Consider the following 19,102-nt stretch of genomic DNA (forward strand, 5'->3'; position numbering starts at 1 on the left):
ATATAGTTCCATTCTTGGTTTGTGTTTCTGATGGGAATTTTGCCCCGAACTGCATATTCTTCTCCAGAAATGTACTGAACTGCCACATTAAATCATTGTGCTAATAACTTAAAAATTATGTGTCAATGCACGATGTGGCAGTTTGAACCCCTTCTTAAATATCACTTCACCATATATCAATTCCACAAGACCTGCAAGGGTACTTCTGCTAGCATTATATTCTACACAGAGACTTAAAGCATGGAATGGAACAAACCAGGTTCAGCAATGGTTTCCCTTTCAAAAAAAAAGATCTTTGAGGAATATACCAGCATTTCTGCATTAAATAAAAAATGCAATACAATTATTTGTTCAAAGATATTTTAAGCTTCTGTCTCGTGATAATTTGTCAGCAATGATGTAAAAATAGGTACTGTTTTATAGTTTTGGTGCAGGGGTGCTTAGGGAGTCAGTACTCAGAGGGTTAACTATCGATGGTCATACCATGATCAAATTCTTTCAGACTTAAATAAAAATTATTAACTGGAAAACCATTTACAGCAAAATCCTGATCAAAACACTAAAAACTTAACTTGCTCAACACATACTTTGCTATATTTCATTTAATAAGAAAGCTGCTGACATGTTGATGACGTTACTTGGTGATGTGAACATTACCGTGGTAACAACCAGGGTGCAGTTGAAATAATATTTCAAATCTGAAGGAAATTTTGAAGGAATCTATGACCTTCTACACATGGTTTAAAACAAACTATTTGTAAGACACTTACCACATATCTTCCAGTTTATAGAGGCTTGTGTCAACAGCATATCAATCCATACCTGCATTCTATCCTCTGTGGAATCTCATCTTTGAATAGGATGATAGAGCAGCAAACGTTTCCACAATTCTATATTAATTATTTTCTATACTTGAACAGATCTGTGATGTGAGGAAAGTAATTTGTTTTCTTTTCCATTTTTGCTCATTTGCAGAAGGTAGAAAAAAAATCAGCTTCCAGACTAAGAACTGAATAAATTTATCCCATATATCATACATCCTGTATATCATGGATCCAAATGAACCCAGCATAAAGCGATACTGATCATACATTCAAATAGTGCCACTCATCAACATCTGTACACATACACACCATGGATAAACAAATCATAAGTGACAGTACTGCTTGATTTCAATTTCCCATTCCAGGAGGGCAAATGAAGCCTTACCCAGATGAAATAAGTTTATTCAGTGCACAGTAGTGGCTGAATCATAGATGTTCCAGGTTTGGAACAGTTCAGCTATTTTAATTAAAAGGTTCTCCAGCTATCAGGCAAGCCCCAATAGTGTCAGTTAGGCTCAAAACAAAGCAAACAGGATCTGGCATGCCCAAGCTAAACTGATTATTTAGTTATTTGATGTAAACTCACTACTTAGAACTGCTGCCATATTCACTTGAGTAAGCCAGCGGCTCTTCAACATTAATTTAGATGATATACACATGCATATGCCTTTCTCAAAACAAAACCTTGCTAACATTTTATACGCCGATTTTGCCACCATCCTGACTAAAAGGACACTAATGACAGCTGTTAATTTCTGTCATACAAGTGGATGAATCAGCAAGGAGCTCCCAGAACAGCACTTCAATGTAAAGCAACAGTTGCTGTTCTCAGTTAAACATTTCTAGTCTAAACTGATTACCTAATTAGTTCTAGAACCATAAGGTTACAGCGAATATTTGTGAATGCAAACAGAAAATTGTGAGTACAACTAAATCTTGTTAACAGGATAATTACAAGACTACCGTTAGTACCCAATAACATTAGATAAATTAAGCTTAAGTATTTGCAAACTGGGTACCAAATTAGATTGAAAAATTAAGAAATTGCTAGTTTGTTATCATGCTAAAATACCAAATGCTCTAACTTGTCTAATATCTCCACAATACATTTTCAATGTTATCTATCTACAGTGCCCTCCATTATGTTTGGAACAAAGACCCATCATTTATTCCCATTCCCCCCACAATGATTTTTTTTTATTTTTATGAAATTCTCTGTGAAAATCACGTTTTTTCTTTAAAATAACCTAAGCACAATGTTAGCTGTTAATGAAAACGGAAGAATTTGATTAAAACTGAGTTTTTTTGAACATCACGATTTTTTATGTAAATGGAATTCGGGATCCCATTGTGACGTCGAACGCAGCTGATGGTCAGGGCATGTGGAAAAGAGGTTTGAAAAGTGATTTTTGTAAAGTTTAAAATGTCAATAACTTGTAAAATATACAATCAATCTGAACAAAACTTGTTTGATTTACATCACAGGACAATGGTGAGTAAGGTGGACCAACAATTGTAGCGTTATCGCGTACCATTTTGGCGGGGTTGTGGGATCTCACGTGCCGCATACAAACAAAACAAGATGAGAGTTTTAGTAATACATACTAGACCAGGTGCGGACCCGTTGGGCCTGTCCCCCAAGGCAATATACCACCACTGACCCATAGCCCCCAACTGCGCAGGTGCAGCCGAGCGGTTCCCGTTGTGACACCAGAGACCCCATTGTGACGCAAGTCACGGTAACCCTCCCCCAACTGCGCAGGCATGGCTGGCAAGTAGGAACATGACTGCGACGGTTTTAAAGTTCAAAATGGCAATAACTTGTAAAAATAAGATCAATGTGAATGCATCTCTCTCTTGTCCCCTATTATCCTCCCTCTCCCCACCCTCCACCAATCCTCCTCTGCTTTCTCCCCTAACCTCCTCCCCCCTCTCCATTACCTCGCCATCCCTCTTCCTACTCCTATCCTCCTCCATTCCCCCTCATCCCCCAGTACTCCCTCCCACTCCTATTCACCCTCCCTCTTCTTTGCCCTCTCCTCCTCCCTCTCCCTCCCTCTCCTTCCCCTACCCTCCCTCCATAACCCCTCTCCCCCATCCCACCCCCTAACTCTCCCCACCTCCCCCTTATCCCTAATGAAACTTGGCTATTGCATAACCCAGGACAATGGGGTAGAGATAGATGGTCATAGTCATATAGGGGTCAACCATTCTGAACTGAGACAAAAAAAAATGTCTATACCAGGAAAGTAGCAAATCTCTGGGATTCTCTCGCTTAGAGAGCTATGGTGACTCAGGGTATATTCAAGGAAGAGATCAATACATTTTTGGATTTTAAAGGAATCACAGGTAGGAATAGCAACATGTATAGGCACCAATCCAGTTTATTAGCAGCTTGCCATTAAACTTTTAATTACTCTTACTCACTTAGTGAAGCCTGCTGCTGTGGCTTCCACTCCATGTTTTCCTCCTGATCATTCATTTGGCTGGATTTCCCAGGGTGCCCGTCAATATCTGTTGAAGTAATGAAGAAATCAGTATCCATGACATTGATGACATTTTCTGTTAGAAAATCCCAGCTTGCCCCAAACTAGTACAGGCAAGCGACTAAATCAAAACATTGCCTGAATTGATATTGATCCAAGAAAAATATTTCATACCAGGCAAATATCCCATGCCTGCCAAGACATAAGCAAGGAAAAAATAAATTGGTTTGCAAGTTTGTTTATTCCATATTTCAAAAGCCACAAAATTATATTTCAGGTTTAATTTAATTTATTGTCACGTGTACAGAGGAACAGCGAAAAGCTTTTTTTCCCGCAGGTGTATGAATATTTGAACATAACCCAAGTAAGTATTATATCAAGGCCATTTGGGAGGCTTGTTTGGCTTTGAGCTAAATGCCCATCAGAATTTGAGAATTGTAGGATGCATATCATGTTGCAATTTTTGTTTTCGCCAAATGGCTTGCCGAGGGATGGACATTGGCAATAGTTCTGCTGTTGTAAAATGTTTAGGAAAGAACTGCAGATGATGGTTTAAATCGAAGATAGATACAAAATGCTGCAGTAACTCAGCGGGACAGACAGCATCTCTGGAGAGAAGGAATGGGTGACGTTTCGGGTCGAGACCCTTCTTCAGACTGATGTCAGGGGAGTGGGCGGTACAGGGATAAAATGTAGTCGGAGACAGTAAAACTGGTAGGAAGGGGGAAGGGATGAAGAGAGAGGGAAAGCAAGGGCTACTTGAAATTAGAGTAGTCAATATTTAATGTTAGAGAAGTCAATGTGCAAGCTACTCAAGCGAAATATGAGGTGCTGTTCCTCCAATTTGCCCTGGGCCTCACTCTGACAATGGAGGAGTGTTGAGCAACCAGAAGATCAGGTAGGTTTAGGAGGACCGAGCGGAGGAGTTCTGCGAAACGATCACCGAGCCTGGGCTTGGTCTCGCCGATATACAGGAGTCCACACCTGGAACAGTAAGGTTGGAGGAGGTGCAAGTATAAAATATTTATTTAGCTTAATAAAATATAACTCTTGGTTGCAAGAGGAATAAGCCTGCATTCTAGACATTGACTAAAATTGGATTGGGTTATACCATTTTGTTTGCGTTTGAAAACCAAGGTTAAGTAAGCCAAAGGTAGACACAAAATGCTGAAGTAACGCAGCGGGACAGGCAGCATCTCTGGAGAGAAGGGATGGGTGATGTTTTGGGTCAAGACCCTTCAGTTAAGTAAGCTACATACATTATGGATAATGTGCAAGACTTTTGAATGAGAACCTTAAAGTGTAGATAGATGGTGGTGTTAGAAAAAATAAATATGGACTCGGTTCTTTCCCCCTCTCACTTCCACAGCAATGTTCTAACCGTTGTCACTATTCCATACCTACTGTCAAGCAGTCAATGACCTGGATTCAATCCCGACCTCAGGTGCTGTGTGGAATTTGTACTTTCTTCCCGCCCCCCCCCCCCCTCCCGTGACCATAGTGGCACAATGATGCAGCGGTAAGAGCTGCTATCTCACAGCGCCAGAGACCCGGGTTTGATCCTGACTACAGGTGCTATCTAAGCTGAGTTTGTACATTCTCCCTGTGATCATGTGGGTTTTCTCCGGGTGCTCCGGTTTCTTCCCACATATGGGTTTGTAGGTTAACGGGCTTCTTTAAACTGCCCGAGGGTGCAGGATGAGAAAATGGGATAATATAGAACTAGAGTATGGGTGATCGATGGTTACTGTGGATTCAGTGGGCCAAAGGGCCAGTTTCCATGCTGTATCTTTAAATTAAACTAAATTGTGTGGGTTTCTTCTGGGTGCTCTGGTTTCCTCCCATATCCCAAAGAAGTGTAGGTTTGCAAGTCAATTAGCCACTGTAAAATTGTTCCTAATGTATCTGGAATGGATGAGAAAGTTGGGATAACATAGAACCAGTGTGAACAGTGTGATCGTCGGCGTGGACTTGAGCCGAAGAGACTGTTTCTATGCATATCCATAAATAAAAACTAAACTAAAAACAGTTTGAATATTTAGCCTGAATAATAGAAAACAGAAGAGGAGATGAGATGACTACAGTAAATAGGATTTGTCTTTCATTTTGCACCTCACAAACATTATTCCACATCACTTTGTTAATGATGCAGTGGGCACAATTATTCTGTTGTGTTATTTCTGTACATCTACTTTTGTCTTCTTAAACGCCGCTGTGTTATCTCATAGGAGCTTTCTCTCGTGTGATTTTTGGTACCCATGGCTAATTGTGGTCAAAATGCAAGACATGCTAGGTTTAGGGTTACACAAACTCTTTCTTAAATAGAAAGCCTTCTTACAAACTGAGCACTTCCATTATCAAGAGTTATTTTGAAATAATGTTATTTTAAAATGTATTTTTAGAAAAAAGCAGAGAAAATAATCCACGAAGACTGAAAAAGATTATGTTCACAACTATGCAAGAGACCTGTTTGCAATTGGAGGAGCACTAATCTTTAATAAACTGAAAAAATACTGACATGTAGGGAGTCGTCGGATTCAGAAATGGCTCTTAAATAGCCTTTGCGGATAGAGTGCTACGGTTGGAATTAATCAGGCAATAATGACAAATCAATACTAATAAGCTTAATTCTGCTTATGCAACCAGGATCTCCCTATTTTTTTTTGGAACGTTGATTATGTGTTATACTGAGCACAATGAAAGTATCCCAGTCCCAGTGATGTGTCTTCTTGGCTGATAAAGTAAATGGTCACAACTGCTCGGAGTACTGCTGACCAGTTGCTCGGATAAACAGTTTAAAGACTGCCACAGAAGAATACTTTGGTTCTAACCGTCTGACACAAATTGCACAACCTTGGAGTTTGTTCTAACTCTTTTCTCTCAAGACATCTGCTAAGAGCTTTTCTACCGGCACAGGTTTGGGTTAATAATGCATGGTTAATAAAGCAGCAGGATCTCAAAATTGTAGATTATTCGGCACATTTCTGTGAGTTTCATGTGAACAAGAATTATTTTTGCTCTTTGGTATACGAGAATAAATTAACCTGAATTTAAATGCACTGACAGGACTTTCATGACCACATGTACCACGGGAAGATGATCCCATTTGCAGAGATTAGCTATCTGGGACCAAAGTGATGTCCTACATTTTGCCTCTGCTTTTTTAGTATTCTCTCTCAGCTGAAGACTTACTGTATTTGCAATCCATTTGTTTCCATCCACTTAAAAAAAAAATGAACACTGTTTTGGGATTAAAATTTACACCACTCCATGTTCAGAGAAAACTCAATTTCAGACTTTATTGTATCTATTATAATGTTTCTATTGTTAAAAATAAGATTACTGTGTTTGCAAAGTTTAAAAACATGCAAACACACAAAAAAAATGCAATGACATTGAACTACATTTCTCTCATTTATTATGCTGATTATTATATTTTGACTGAATTTTAGCAATTCCAACACCTACTAGCAACATTTAGTTCTGATTCTATCTAATTTCAGGGTACAAATAACATCGTCTTATGCCAGTTAATCATCGCTTTGAATGGTTTTCAATAAATTTATCCACTTTCCTGCCAACTACTAGTTAAAGAAATAGGGTTTGTTTTCTCTGTGGTGACAGTTTCACAAAGAATGGTTAACAGATTGTCATTAATAATTATGCAATTTAGTTCAATTTATCAACTCCATAATTTGTACAAGTGGGCATTACAAAGTTGTTGCAAGTCTTTTTTGCTTTTCCTAGCCGTTGCCAGGAATGTCATTAGTAAAGAACTGAAAATAACTTGTTATATCCATATCTGAAAAATCCTTTAACAACTTTTGGAAGGCATATTAAACCAACTGACAGCCAGTCTACCTGATTGGAGACATTGTGTTTTTTCTGTAGGGATGGCATTCTTAAAATGAGTACTGCACTTAAAAGGACCCTATTTGCTATTATAGTTCAAACTACAAGTGTGCTCAAATGATAAAGCAATGAGTGGAAGCAAGCAAACAACATTACAAATTCTAAACATGATCTGCTTTTAGGCATATGTTGGGTGGGCTGAGCACACAAAATGTAGGATTTTGCCCTGGAGACTTCAGCTAACAGATTACATTTCAAAAAGGGCCATGCCAGACTAAAAATGGAACACCCACTCCTTTAAAAGAGAAACAACAATTTCAGCAATTCCGTGGACCCAAGACCTTCACGTCCACTGTTTGTGTGCAGTGACCAAAGGCCATAAAGCAGAGAGTTATTACTGGTGGAAGCATTTCATGCCAAGGGTTAGAACTGCATCTGAGTAATGTTCAATTTAACCCAAGAATAAAAACTAGACGGGGAAGGTTCAGATGAGGTAGAATGTACTTTGGGAGATAGGATTGTGCGTGTGTCCACAGAAGAAGCAAAACTGAATTAAGGTGGGTTGATTCTCAGTTATAGCGATGCAGTACTGAAATAGTACATCATGTCCATGCTAACCATCAAGTACGCTCATCCCATTCACCTGCACTAGATTTGCAACCTTCTATGCCTCTCATCCCAGTTAACAATGAAATGTTCCCAAGCACCCTGGAAGTCCATCTGCGACTTTCTTCCTTTCAGTAGAAGATTGAAAACCATAACACCCTTTTTGGCTGTTGATCGTTTAGTCCAATGCATTTAAAGTTTTTTTAACAGATCTTAGATTTTAAATGTGTAATAATTAAAAGTTAAGTTTTAACTTTGTCTTAACAAATATTGTGAAACCTGCAGATGATAATTTAGGCAGGACCCAACTGCTGTGTAGATTCAGAATTTGAAAATTGTCCTCTAAATTTCCATCAAAACTTTTCATTACAGCTTGAAAAGAATTCTTAAGAAAGCATTTAATCATTTAGCCAGCAGAAAGCTATTAGAGAATTCTGCACATAATTAACTTATGAAACATCTACTGGTTTCGCCAACACTAGACAAAAAATCCTAGCTTTTGAGAGGATGGCAAAACATCCAACAGATTTATTGGCGCAGAGATGGCAGAGGGAAATAATGTGGAAGTTGTACAGTATCAAACCTGCCAACATTAATAATAATTTCATCTTTGAAATGGGAAGTTTCAAGTTCATGCAGAGCATTAATATAGAGGCTAGTTCATAACTGCACCGACAGAAACCGGCATCAGCAGTTTTTTTAGTTGATATTAAAACACAGGCCTCTTTTACTCTTTCTGGTGGATGTAAAGCCCTGCGGCAATACTTCAAAGATATTCCCAGTGCCCTGGTCAAAACACATTCCTCCACCATTATTGTTGGCAGATTGATTACATTATGCTCTCTGTGGGGCCCAGTTGTGAGCAAATTGGCTAGTAAATTTCCCACATAATAGTTGTGCTTTGAAAATATACCATTGATTGCAAAGTATTTGGGGATATTCTTGTGGTGAAATGCCCAGTAAAAAATGTACTGACAGAATTAAAAAGAGAATTGTTCAGTAAAGGCAGATTAGGAGAGACCTTGAGAGCAACAGCTCAGAATAATTTTACAAAACAGCATGAAAGTATTCAACTGCTGTCGAGCTGGCACAGTTAACTGAAATTTTAATTTAATAACATGCAAAGGTGAGAAAAAAAACCTAGAAAAGCTGGAGGAAGAAGCATTTTGCAGAAAACAACTTCAGGCAGAACATGGTGCTGATCACATTCGCGTGAATTATTAATTGCCACATCCAGTTAGCCCAGAAATAGCCCTTGTGTGGGATACAAGTGCAGTGAGTTTAGGCAGCTATATGGTTAACTGTGTCTACAAAACTACACACTCCACCTCATAATTGGATAACTAAATGCACACAATTAATTTAGTGACAGATATGAAGGCGTGTCAATCACCCAAAATTATATATTTCAGAAAGGAGATAAGATCAAGGAAGAGACGGGAAGATAATCAACTAAACCATTGAATATACAGTGCCTACTATAATTTTTGGACAAAGACCTATCATTTATTTATTTCCCTCTGTATTTCTCAATTTGAGAATTGTAATAGAAAAAAAAAATCACATGTGGTTAAAGTGCACATTGTCAGATTTTATTAAAGGCCATTTTCATTTTGGTTTCACCATGTAGAAATTACAGCAGTGTTTATACATAGTTCCCCTCGTATCAGGGCACCATAATGTTTGGGGCACAGCTCATGTAAATGAAAGTAATCGTGTTTTGTATTCCCAAACAACAGTCCGACAGATCAGAAACACTCTTCAGGAGTCAGGTGTTGATTTGTCAATGACCACTGTCCGCAGAAGGCTTCATGAACAGAAATACAGAGGCTACACTGCAAGATGCAAACTACTGGTTAGCCGCAAAAATCGGATGGCCGGGTTACAGTTTGCCAAGAAGTACTTAAAAGAGCAACCATAGTTCTGGAAAAAGGTCTTGTGGACACGAGACGAAGATTAACATATTAGAATGATAGCAAGAGCAAAGTATGGAGGAGAGAAGGAACTGCCCAAAATCCAAAGCCTACCACCTCATCTGCGAAACATGGTGGTGGGGGTGTTATGGCCTGGGCATGTACGGCTGCTGAAGATACTAGCTCACTTATCTTCATTGATGGTACAACTGCTGATGGTAGTAGCATAATGAATTCTGAAGTGTATAGACACATCGTATCTGCTCAAGTTCAAACAAATGCCTCAAAACTCATTGACCAGCAGTTAATTCTACAGCAAAACAATGATCCCAAAAATACTGCTAAAGGACCAAAGGAGTTTTTCAAAGCTAAAAATTGGTCAATTCTTGAGTGGACAAGTCAATCACCCGATCTGAACCCAATTGAGCATGACCTTTAGATGCTGAAGAGAAAACTGAAACAAAACAAGCACAAGCTAAACATGGCTGCAATACAGTCCTGGCAGAGCATCACCAGAGATGTCCCAAACATTATGGTGCCCTGAAATGGGGGGGGGGGGAACGGACGGACGGACTATGTATAAACGCTGCTGTAATTTCTACATGGTGAAACCAAAATGTATAATAATGGCCTTTATTAAAATCTGACAATGTGCACTTTAACTACATGTGATTTTTTCTATTACAAATCTCAAATTGTAGAGTAGAGGCAAATAAATAAATGATGGGTCTTTGTCCCAAACCTTATGGAGGACTGTATAACCACTGAATAAAGTCTAAAGTATGAAAATTATCAGAGTCTTTGGCTGAGCGGAGGGAAATAAATGATGCTGTTTTCCTATTTAATGTTGACTTCCTTTAGATTGAATGATCAACTGAAATGGTATTGCCAACCAAAGCTTTAAATCTTGCCTTTAGCTAAATTATACGCTCAAAACCATAGTCTTCTTATGGTAGACACAAAATGTTGGAGTAACTCAACGGGACAGGCAGCATCTCTGGAGAAAAGGGATGGGTGACATTTCAGGTCAAGACCCTTCTTATGGTTTGCATTGGAATTTTCCCTGTGATTGCTAAAAGATTTTCCACTGGAGCACAGGAAACAAACTTATCTCCCCCATGTCTGCTACTTGGTTAAGCAATGCCGTGACTGCAGAATCCTCATGCTGGCTCTTAAACTGCTCCATGGGCTGCCTCTTTCCCCACTAATTTTACTCAACCCAGCAACACTTTAATCTCCATCATCTTCAAAGTTAATTGCTGCTCCATTAGCAAATATGCTTTTAGCTGCCAAGGCTCAATGCTTCTTGCCATCTGCTCTATTATCTCCTTACATGGTGTCAAAAATCTGTTTGATAGTCTTCTGCGAAGCACTTTGAGATAAGATTCTACATAAGAAAACAAATGCAGAATTACACCAAATCTAAAATGAAAGGGCTATTCATCCTACATGACCTATGATGCTGTACAGAAGTTAGGCACAGAACAGGATTGAAGATAGATATAAAGTAGACTTGTATGTTAATATTTACCACTGGATTGACTATTGGGTTGATCCTGCTCAGAACAGCGTTGAGCCCCATCCTCACCAATCACAACACAGATCTCCGCTACCTCACGTGCGTTTTCATTAACGTTATTGTTGCTCTTGTGATCTTTGGATTCATCGTGCCACAACTCAGCATTCACTTCACTCTCATCTCTTTTTTCAGTCTTTATTGCTGCATCACGGGAACTCATTGTGTTGCCGTTTATCCAGCACTTCTTAAAATTTGTCAGAATCAGATGGAGTCACTGCAACAATCCTTTCAAATTCTGTTAGGGGAAAAATATACATTAATGTCTATATTTGTTTCCCTAGCTAATTTTATATTTTAGTGATAAATCAATATACAAAGTAAATTGCTTAATTTTTTATATTCCACCACATGTAGTTTTAGTCAGGTTAGAAAGCTATTAGCATTTAATTAGTTTATTCACTTGACTGAGAGACAGTGCACTTTTTCAACGTTATCTGTGTGGGCGGGGGCTGTGTTCCGCAGGCGGGGGGGCTGTGTTCACGGGAGGCGGCGGTCACCATGACGAGCCCGTCCTCCCCGCACCAAAACGAGCCCCCCCCCCCCACACACACACACCCTCCTCCCCCACCCCCCCCCTCCCCACCCCCCACGCTTCGAGTGACGTCACCCCCGGATTATTCAAAGGACGCCGCAAATCAAAAACCCTAGCTCCAAAAAATAGCGGACACCAGGAAACCCCAGCTCCAAAAGGCAGCAAGCTCCCCTCTCCTTGTCTCTACCCTCCCCCTGTCTCTTCCCTCTCTCTCTACCCCCATCCCTCCCTAGCCGCAACCTGCTCAGTTGGGGTCTATGCATGAGTGGATAAAGCGTGGAATGAGGTAAAAGGAGCGAATGAATAATATTAATATATCAGGGGAGGGGTGTGTGTGTCTGTGTGCGTGTGTGTGTGACGCCGCAATCGCGTGTTGAGGGGACGGGACCCAACAGGTCCTACTTGACCAAGTATACTATTATAAGTCTCGTCTTGTATGTTTGTCTGTCTGTCCGTCTGAGAGATGAAGGTACTACGCCAAAACGGTACACAATAGTGTGAACATTTTTTGCAGAATCTTACTTGGCTATTTCCTGTGGTTGTTAGTATCAAGTTATATTTCACGTTATTGATATTTAAAGTTCTAAAAAAGCCAACTTTGAAAATAACTGCCTGTGAGTGGGAGACCTTTCTAGCAGCTTCCAGTGATGATGTCACAATGGCATCTCACCGTCGTCCAATCACAATGGGATCTCAGGCACACGCAGCCGTGAACATTCCGACAACCAAAAATGACATCACAATGTGATCTCTGCTGCCAATGCACATGCTATGAGGGTTGACAGTGGGGGATAGGAGGAGTAGAAATATTATTTAAACATTGTCTTTAGTGGGGGAGTGCGAAAGAGGAAAGGTGAGGGAGTGACTGAGGGTAGGGAAAATGAGAGGGAGGGAGAGGTAACAGAGAGACAATGGGATCAGCAGCTTCAAGGGGAGTAAGGAGAGAGTGAGATTTTTACCCCCCCCCCCCCCCCCCCCCCCATGTGGGAAGGATGATTGGCTCAAGGGAGCGCCGACGCCAACCCAAAAGTTGAGTCCATTCATTGGCTCCGGGAAACGCCGACTGCCGCGTTCGGGGACCAGCCCTCCCGTGACCCCCCCTACCCCCCCCCCCCCCCCCGCATTGGGGGGCGGGGCCGAATGGGTCCCAGTTGGTCTACTAAAACTCTGATCTTGTTTGTCTATATGCACGCATGCTTGCGTGGGTGTGATATCCCCAAACCCCGCCAAAACAGTACACGATGGGGAGAGTGGGGGTGGATTGAGGCGGTAAGGATGGAGAGGGGAAAGTGGGGGAGGTGCGGAAGGAGAGTGGGGGAAGGGGGGGGGGGGGGAGATGTAGGGGGGGGGGGAGTGGGAGATGTAGGGAATGGGGGTTAGAGGGAGCGGAAGGCAATGGGGGAGGTGAGGAGTAGGTGAGGTGGGAGAGAGGGATAGAGGGATAAGAGGGTGGTAGGGAGGAGAGAGAGTTGTTATGGAGCCAGGGAGGTAGTGACTCAGGGTACGGGAAAGGAGAGGGAAGGAGTGGGGGAGGGGAGGAAGAGAAATAAGAGGGAGGGTGAAGAGGAGGAGGAGGGAGTGTTGAGGGATGAGGAAGAATGGAGGAGGATAGAGGTTGGAAGAGAGATGGTGAGGTAATAGAAATAATAAACACGAAGTTATTAACTTTAACAATTTCTGCCACCCAAGCGCAGTTTGGTGGAATATTGCGTTGGGGGAATGGGACCTAACGGGTCCGCACTTGGTCTAGTTGTTCCTTAAAAGTGACATTGCAAGTAAGTAATGTGATCAAGGAGGCTTTCAGAACATTAGCCTTCAAAGTATTGAGTATAGAAGCTTGGAGGTCACTAAAATTAAATCGGATAAGGGTGAGTTTCTAGATATAGATATGCCATTTATTGTCACTATACATGTACAGGAAACTGAAAGCTGCTCGTTCTGCATAACACTGCCAAAGGAAAAAAAAACAAAATATTAATAAGGGAGATGGGGGGTTTGCCGTGTTGGGCGGTGTTCAGTGCATGAATTTGAATATGGTATATAATTCTCGGAAAGCAACTATTCCGGAGTCTGTTTGTCCTGGATTTGATGCACCTATAGCGCCTTCCAGAGGGCAGCATTGCAATCTCCCAAAATTGGATAGTTTAGAACAAGAGCAATTAGGAGCACGGATTACTAGTGAAGAAATAAAACAAATAATAAACTCACTGAAAAATTGGAAGACCCCAGGACCACATGGTTTTAGTAATGAATTTTATAAAAGATTTCAGGAGTCAATTGTACCAAGATTATTCAATTTATACATGCAGGCTTATACCGAAAATAAACTACCAGAAACCCTAGCAGAAGCAACAATAACGCTTATACCAAAAAAAGATAAAGATTTAGATGAACCGGGTTCTTATAGAGCTATTTCACTTCTAAATGCCGATCAGAAAATGTTAGCAAAGATTCTAGCTAGAAGACTGAATCATTATATTACCAATTTAATAAATACGGATCAAACGGGATTTATACCCAAAAGACAATCATTTAATAATTTGAGGCTTTTCAATATAATGTACTCTCACAATGAGGACAATGAAGATATTTCAGTTGTTACGCTGGATGCAGAGGAGGCAATTGATCAGGTAGAATGGCAGTATTTATACAAGGTACTCTAAAAATGTAATACGGGAGAGAATTTTATTAGATGGGTTAAACTACTTTACGATAGACCTACGGCAAGAATATTAACTAACAACATGCTATCTCCAAAATCTTACTTATCAAGGGGTAATAGGCAAGGTTGTGCCTTATCACCATTGCTATTTGCCCTTATGATAGAACCGCCGGCCGAAAGGATTAGAAATCACCCGGATATTCACGGATATAACACTAAGGACTCAAAGAATAAAATTTCATTATGCGCTGATGATATCCTTTTATATATTACTAATACACAAACGAATATACCCACCTTATTAACACTAATTGAGGAATTTGGCTCTTTTTCAGGATATAGAATAAATTGGAATAAAAGCGAAATGATGTCTTTAAAACCACAGGATTCGAGACACTTACTAAAATTCCCCTTCAAAATTGCAACAGAAAAATTCAAGTATATGGGTATTCAAATTACGAGAAGACACAAATCATTATTTAGTGCCAATTTTATGCCACTATTAAATAAACTGAATGATATGATTAAATTTTGGGAAATGCTCCCGCTCTCATTGATAGGTAGAATTAACGCTATAAAAATGACTTTCTTACCACAATTAATATATTTGTTTCAAGCGATCCCAATATATATTCCAAAATACTTTTTCAAAAAACTAGATTCCACTATCACTAATTTTATATGGGATTACAGAGCACACAGAACTCAACGAAAGCATTTGTGTAAACCTAAAGAAGTTGGGGGTTTATCATTACCTAACTTTATGTATTACTACTGGGCAGTGCATATTAAGAACATAATGTACTGGTTGGATAGTTCCACTCAGCAGTTGGAGTGGATAAGAATGGAGAAAGAGGAGTGCTATCTGCACGATATAGGAACGATCTTGCTCTCACCGATAAAATTGAATAGTATGATATATAAGAAGAACCCAATTATTCACAATACAATAAGAATTTGGAAACAAATAAAAGTATCCTTGAAATTAAATAATCTATCAGTACTAACCCCACTATTGAACAACCCCGCATTCAAACCATCTCTCATCGACAAAACATATCAAGAATGGGATAGACTGGGGATTAGGAAAGTAGGGGATATGTATGAATTGGGCAAACTGTTATCATTTCAACATTTAAAATTAAAATTTAAACTGAAGGATAATCAATATTTTAAATATATACAGATATGTGACTTTATGAAGAAATATACACATAGATTTCAAACTATATTTTTAGACCCTTTAGAAGAAGCAATGAATATTAAGGCTGATTCACAAAAACTAATATCATACTTTTATAATAATATATTAAATAGAGAATTACCCTCAACAGAAGCACTAAGAGAAGATTGGGAACATGAGCTAATGATAAAGATCTCGAAGGATAGATGGGAAAAGTATCTGATGAACACACATAATTGTTCTATTAATGCAAGACATAATTTAATTCAATTCAAATTATTACATAGACTATATTATTCAAAAACGAGGTTGAATAAATTTTATCCAAACGTCTCTCCCAGATGCGATAAATGTTTGTTTCAAAATGTTAATATAACACATTCATTTGTAGGATGTACAAAGTTGAATACATTTTGGAGCGATATATTTGATATATTTACAAAGCTTTTCAAGTCAAGAATAGAACCTAAAACGGAATGGATTATATTTGGAATAATAGTAGAAGATATCAATTTAAATAAAGACCAAAATTTTTTTTAAATTATGGGTTAATAATTGGAAAGAAATTGATACTTAAATTTTGGAAAAATACAACCATACCAACTGTTAAAATGTGGATTAGGAATATGATGGACATAGCACGCCTTGAAGAAATGAGACTCCGACTAATAGATAAATATGACCAATTCTTAAGGAGTTGGTCTCCTTTCATCGACTTTTTGGAATCATGTGATGCAGCGGTACCGTAAAGATTGCTGATTTCAGTTCATGCCATGGATAGATCTACATCTCCAAATAAAGATTTGAAAATTTCTCTTTTAAGGGGCCTTCTCTCCTATTTCTACTTTCCACTTTTTCTTTTTCTTTTTTATATATACACACTTCACATTTTTCTATTCTCTACCATCTATTTTTCCTCTTTTTCCCCTTTCTATCGTTTTTTTTTTCTTGTCTTGCTTACTTCCTTCTCAAAACATAAAACTAGAGGTTGTACATAGAATGGATTACGGTATGACATAGTTGGCACCTAAAATTAGGTTCCACTGTACTGTATTAACGTCTAATAAAATAAAAAAATAAATTAAAAAAGAAGCTTGGAGGTCATTACTGTGGTATAAGACATTGGGCAAGGCCATATTTAGAGTTTGTGGTCAGTTTTGGTCACCATGTTATAGGAAAAATGTTGTCAAACTGTAATGGGTGCAGAGAAGATATATGAGGATGTTGCCAGGACTCGAGGGCCTGAGCTATAGTAATGTTAATGTTATTCCTTGGAGCGCAGGGGAATATGGGGTAATATTATGGAGGTGTACAAGATCAAAAGAGGAATAGATCGGATAAATGCAAAGTCTTTTGCCCAGAGTAGGGGAATTGAGAACAAGAGGCATAGGTTTAAGGTGAGGAGGGAAAGATTAAAAAGGAAACAGAGGTAATTTATTTTGTTAACGCATGTGGTATATGGAACAAGCTGCCAGAGGCGGTCGCTGAGGCAGGTATTATTGTTACGTTTAAGAGACATTTGGATAAGTACATGGATGGGATTGGTTTAGAGGGTTATGGATCAAGTGCAGGCAGGTGGGACTATTGTAGATGGGGCAGGTTTGGCCAGCATGAGCTAGTTGGGCTGAAAGGCCTGTTTCCATGCTGCATGACTATTACCATCTCTGGTTCCATTTTTAAATACTGCCTGATATGTTGAGTATATTGTTGAGAAAAATGCTGGCACTGTGTTTGAAGTATTCTAGATTTAAAAAAAAATCCCGATAGTGTTCATTCCAATAGATATTTATATGTTAATACATTAATATAAACAAGGCATGTGAAAACCTGCACTTAAAAATAGAAGCTTACCGGAGAGAAGCATATTGCATAGAGAAACTGTCAACTCAAATTATCTAATCAGCAGAATAATTTTTCAAGCCAATTTTCCAAGTATAATGGATATTTTAAAGCACATCACAGCATCCAAAAATATTGTGCATCACGGAAAAATTAATGGCCATTCTATAAAGTCACCTTAGGAAAAAAGCTTGCATTTAAAAAAAATTTAAATCATGGTTTCCAGACATCCTAAAAACCATATAAGCAGCGAATTATTTTTGAATGTGATCAATGCTATCTTAAAATGAAATGCAGCAGCCAGCTTGCTAACAGTATCATAAACAACAATGTAATTACTTTTTTGAGCAATTGAAAGATATTCAAAACTGAGGAAGAACCAAAATACGGCATGGAATATTCTTGTTTAATGTCATTTGTTCAATGTTAGCATCCCCAGGGGACAATTCTGTGATTCATTGCTCCCTTGGTATCACACTCGATTAACAGCCTTGATTATTTAGACACTAGCCAGAGTTGTTGTTTAAGCAAATAAATTATTAGTTAAGGTGCAGTACCTAGTGTCAAGCTAATGTTGAATAAACAGTTCACACATTCGTACCATACATGCCAGTTTTCTTCCTAATATTATAAAATTATTGATAATACGTTTTGGACCAGTGATTTAATTTGCAGAACTAAATTAACATGGCAGTAAATGTATAAAACATGCATGAGCTTTAGTATTAAAACTAAGACAATCGTTATTGCCTTTGATTTCCTAAATGTCATGAAATCCACCTTCAAAAAGAAAACGACAAATTCTCCAATATAATTTAGTGCAACTCTGAGACATGTAACATGCTTTTAGAGATTTTATTTGTTTCAATTGTTATTTCTCTAAATTTAGTTCAATACTCAGCCTCAAAGATATTTCACCTTTCTTGTCATTTATCTGAAAGCCAACAAAAATGTCTTTACATGTTCAAATTTCCAGGCAACATTTCTTCATTGAAAATGTAATTAAATAAGTGATAGGAGTGGAATGAGGCCATTCGACCCATTGAGTCTATTCCTCCATTGAATCATGGTTGATCTATCTCTCCCTCCTAACCCCATTCTCCTGCCTTCTCCCCATAACTCCTGAATTTTGTTGAAAAATCTTAGTCCCACAATGCTGCAAGAGATTTGGGGAGCCAGCAGTCTGCTTAATAGTAGCATCCCTACCAATGTCACAAATTGTTTATGCATGTCACCATTAGAATGGATTACAACAGCAATCATGCAAGGATCACTTCTTCATAGATGTCAGATAATTAGAAACCTGCTTCAATTTAAACCAGCAATATTTCTTACAAAACAATACAAATTTTGAACAGATTTCTTTTATTTATCTGCCTTTCTCACAGCTCAAATGCTGGCATTGAATTGACAGAAAACTCTAGTCCAGGACTAAAATTTATTCTTATGTTGTGATGACTAAGATGATGATGAAGTACTCTTCACTGACTCTTCCAGTCAAGAAAACCATGGACATTTTTAGTCGCCTTGATTACAATATACTTGCCTTAGAGGGAATGCACTGATTTCTAGGATGAAAGAATTGTCTATCAGAACAACTCCATGGAAGGAGAGCTTGAAAAATAC

At 38.8% G+C, this 19,102-nt stretch overlaps 1 protein-coding gene across 10 annotated transcripts in view; it reads right to left on the reverse strand.

Annotated features, from left to right (window-relative positions):
* The window catches only part of znf618 (zinc finger protein 618), an 88,852-nt gene that overhangs the window by 23,343 nt on the left and 46,407 nt on the right, over positions 1 to 19,102 (reverse strand). For 5 of the 10 annotated variants that reach the window (XM_055659917.1, XM_055659918.1, XM_055659916.1 and 2 more), the window contains exon 2: positions 3,252 to 3,338. In XM_055659917.1, the coding sequence (XP_055515892.1) occupies positions 3,252 to 3,338 (87 nt within the window). Of the gene's footprint in view, positions 1 to 770; positions 923 to 3,251; positions 3,339 to 11,212; positions 11,496 to 19,102 lie in introns of those variants that run through there. The other 5 variants (XM_055659920.1, XM_055659921.1, XM_055659919.1 and 2 more) reach the window with 3 other exon arrangements.

Source organism: Leucoraja erinacea, chromosome 31 (assembly GCF_028641065.1).
Source record: "Leucoraja erinacea ecotype New England chromosome 31, Leri_hhj_1, whole genome shotgun sequence".
In the NCBI taxonomy this organism is placed as follows: Eukaryota; Metazoa; Chordata; class Chondrichthyes; order Rajiformes; family Rajidae; genus Leucoraja; species Leucoraja erinaceus.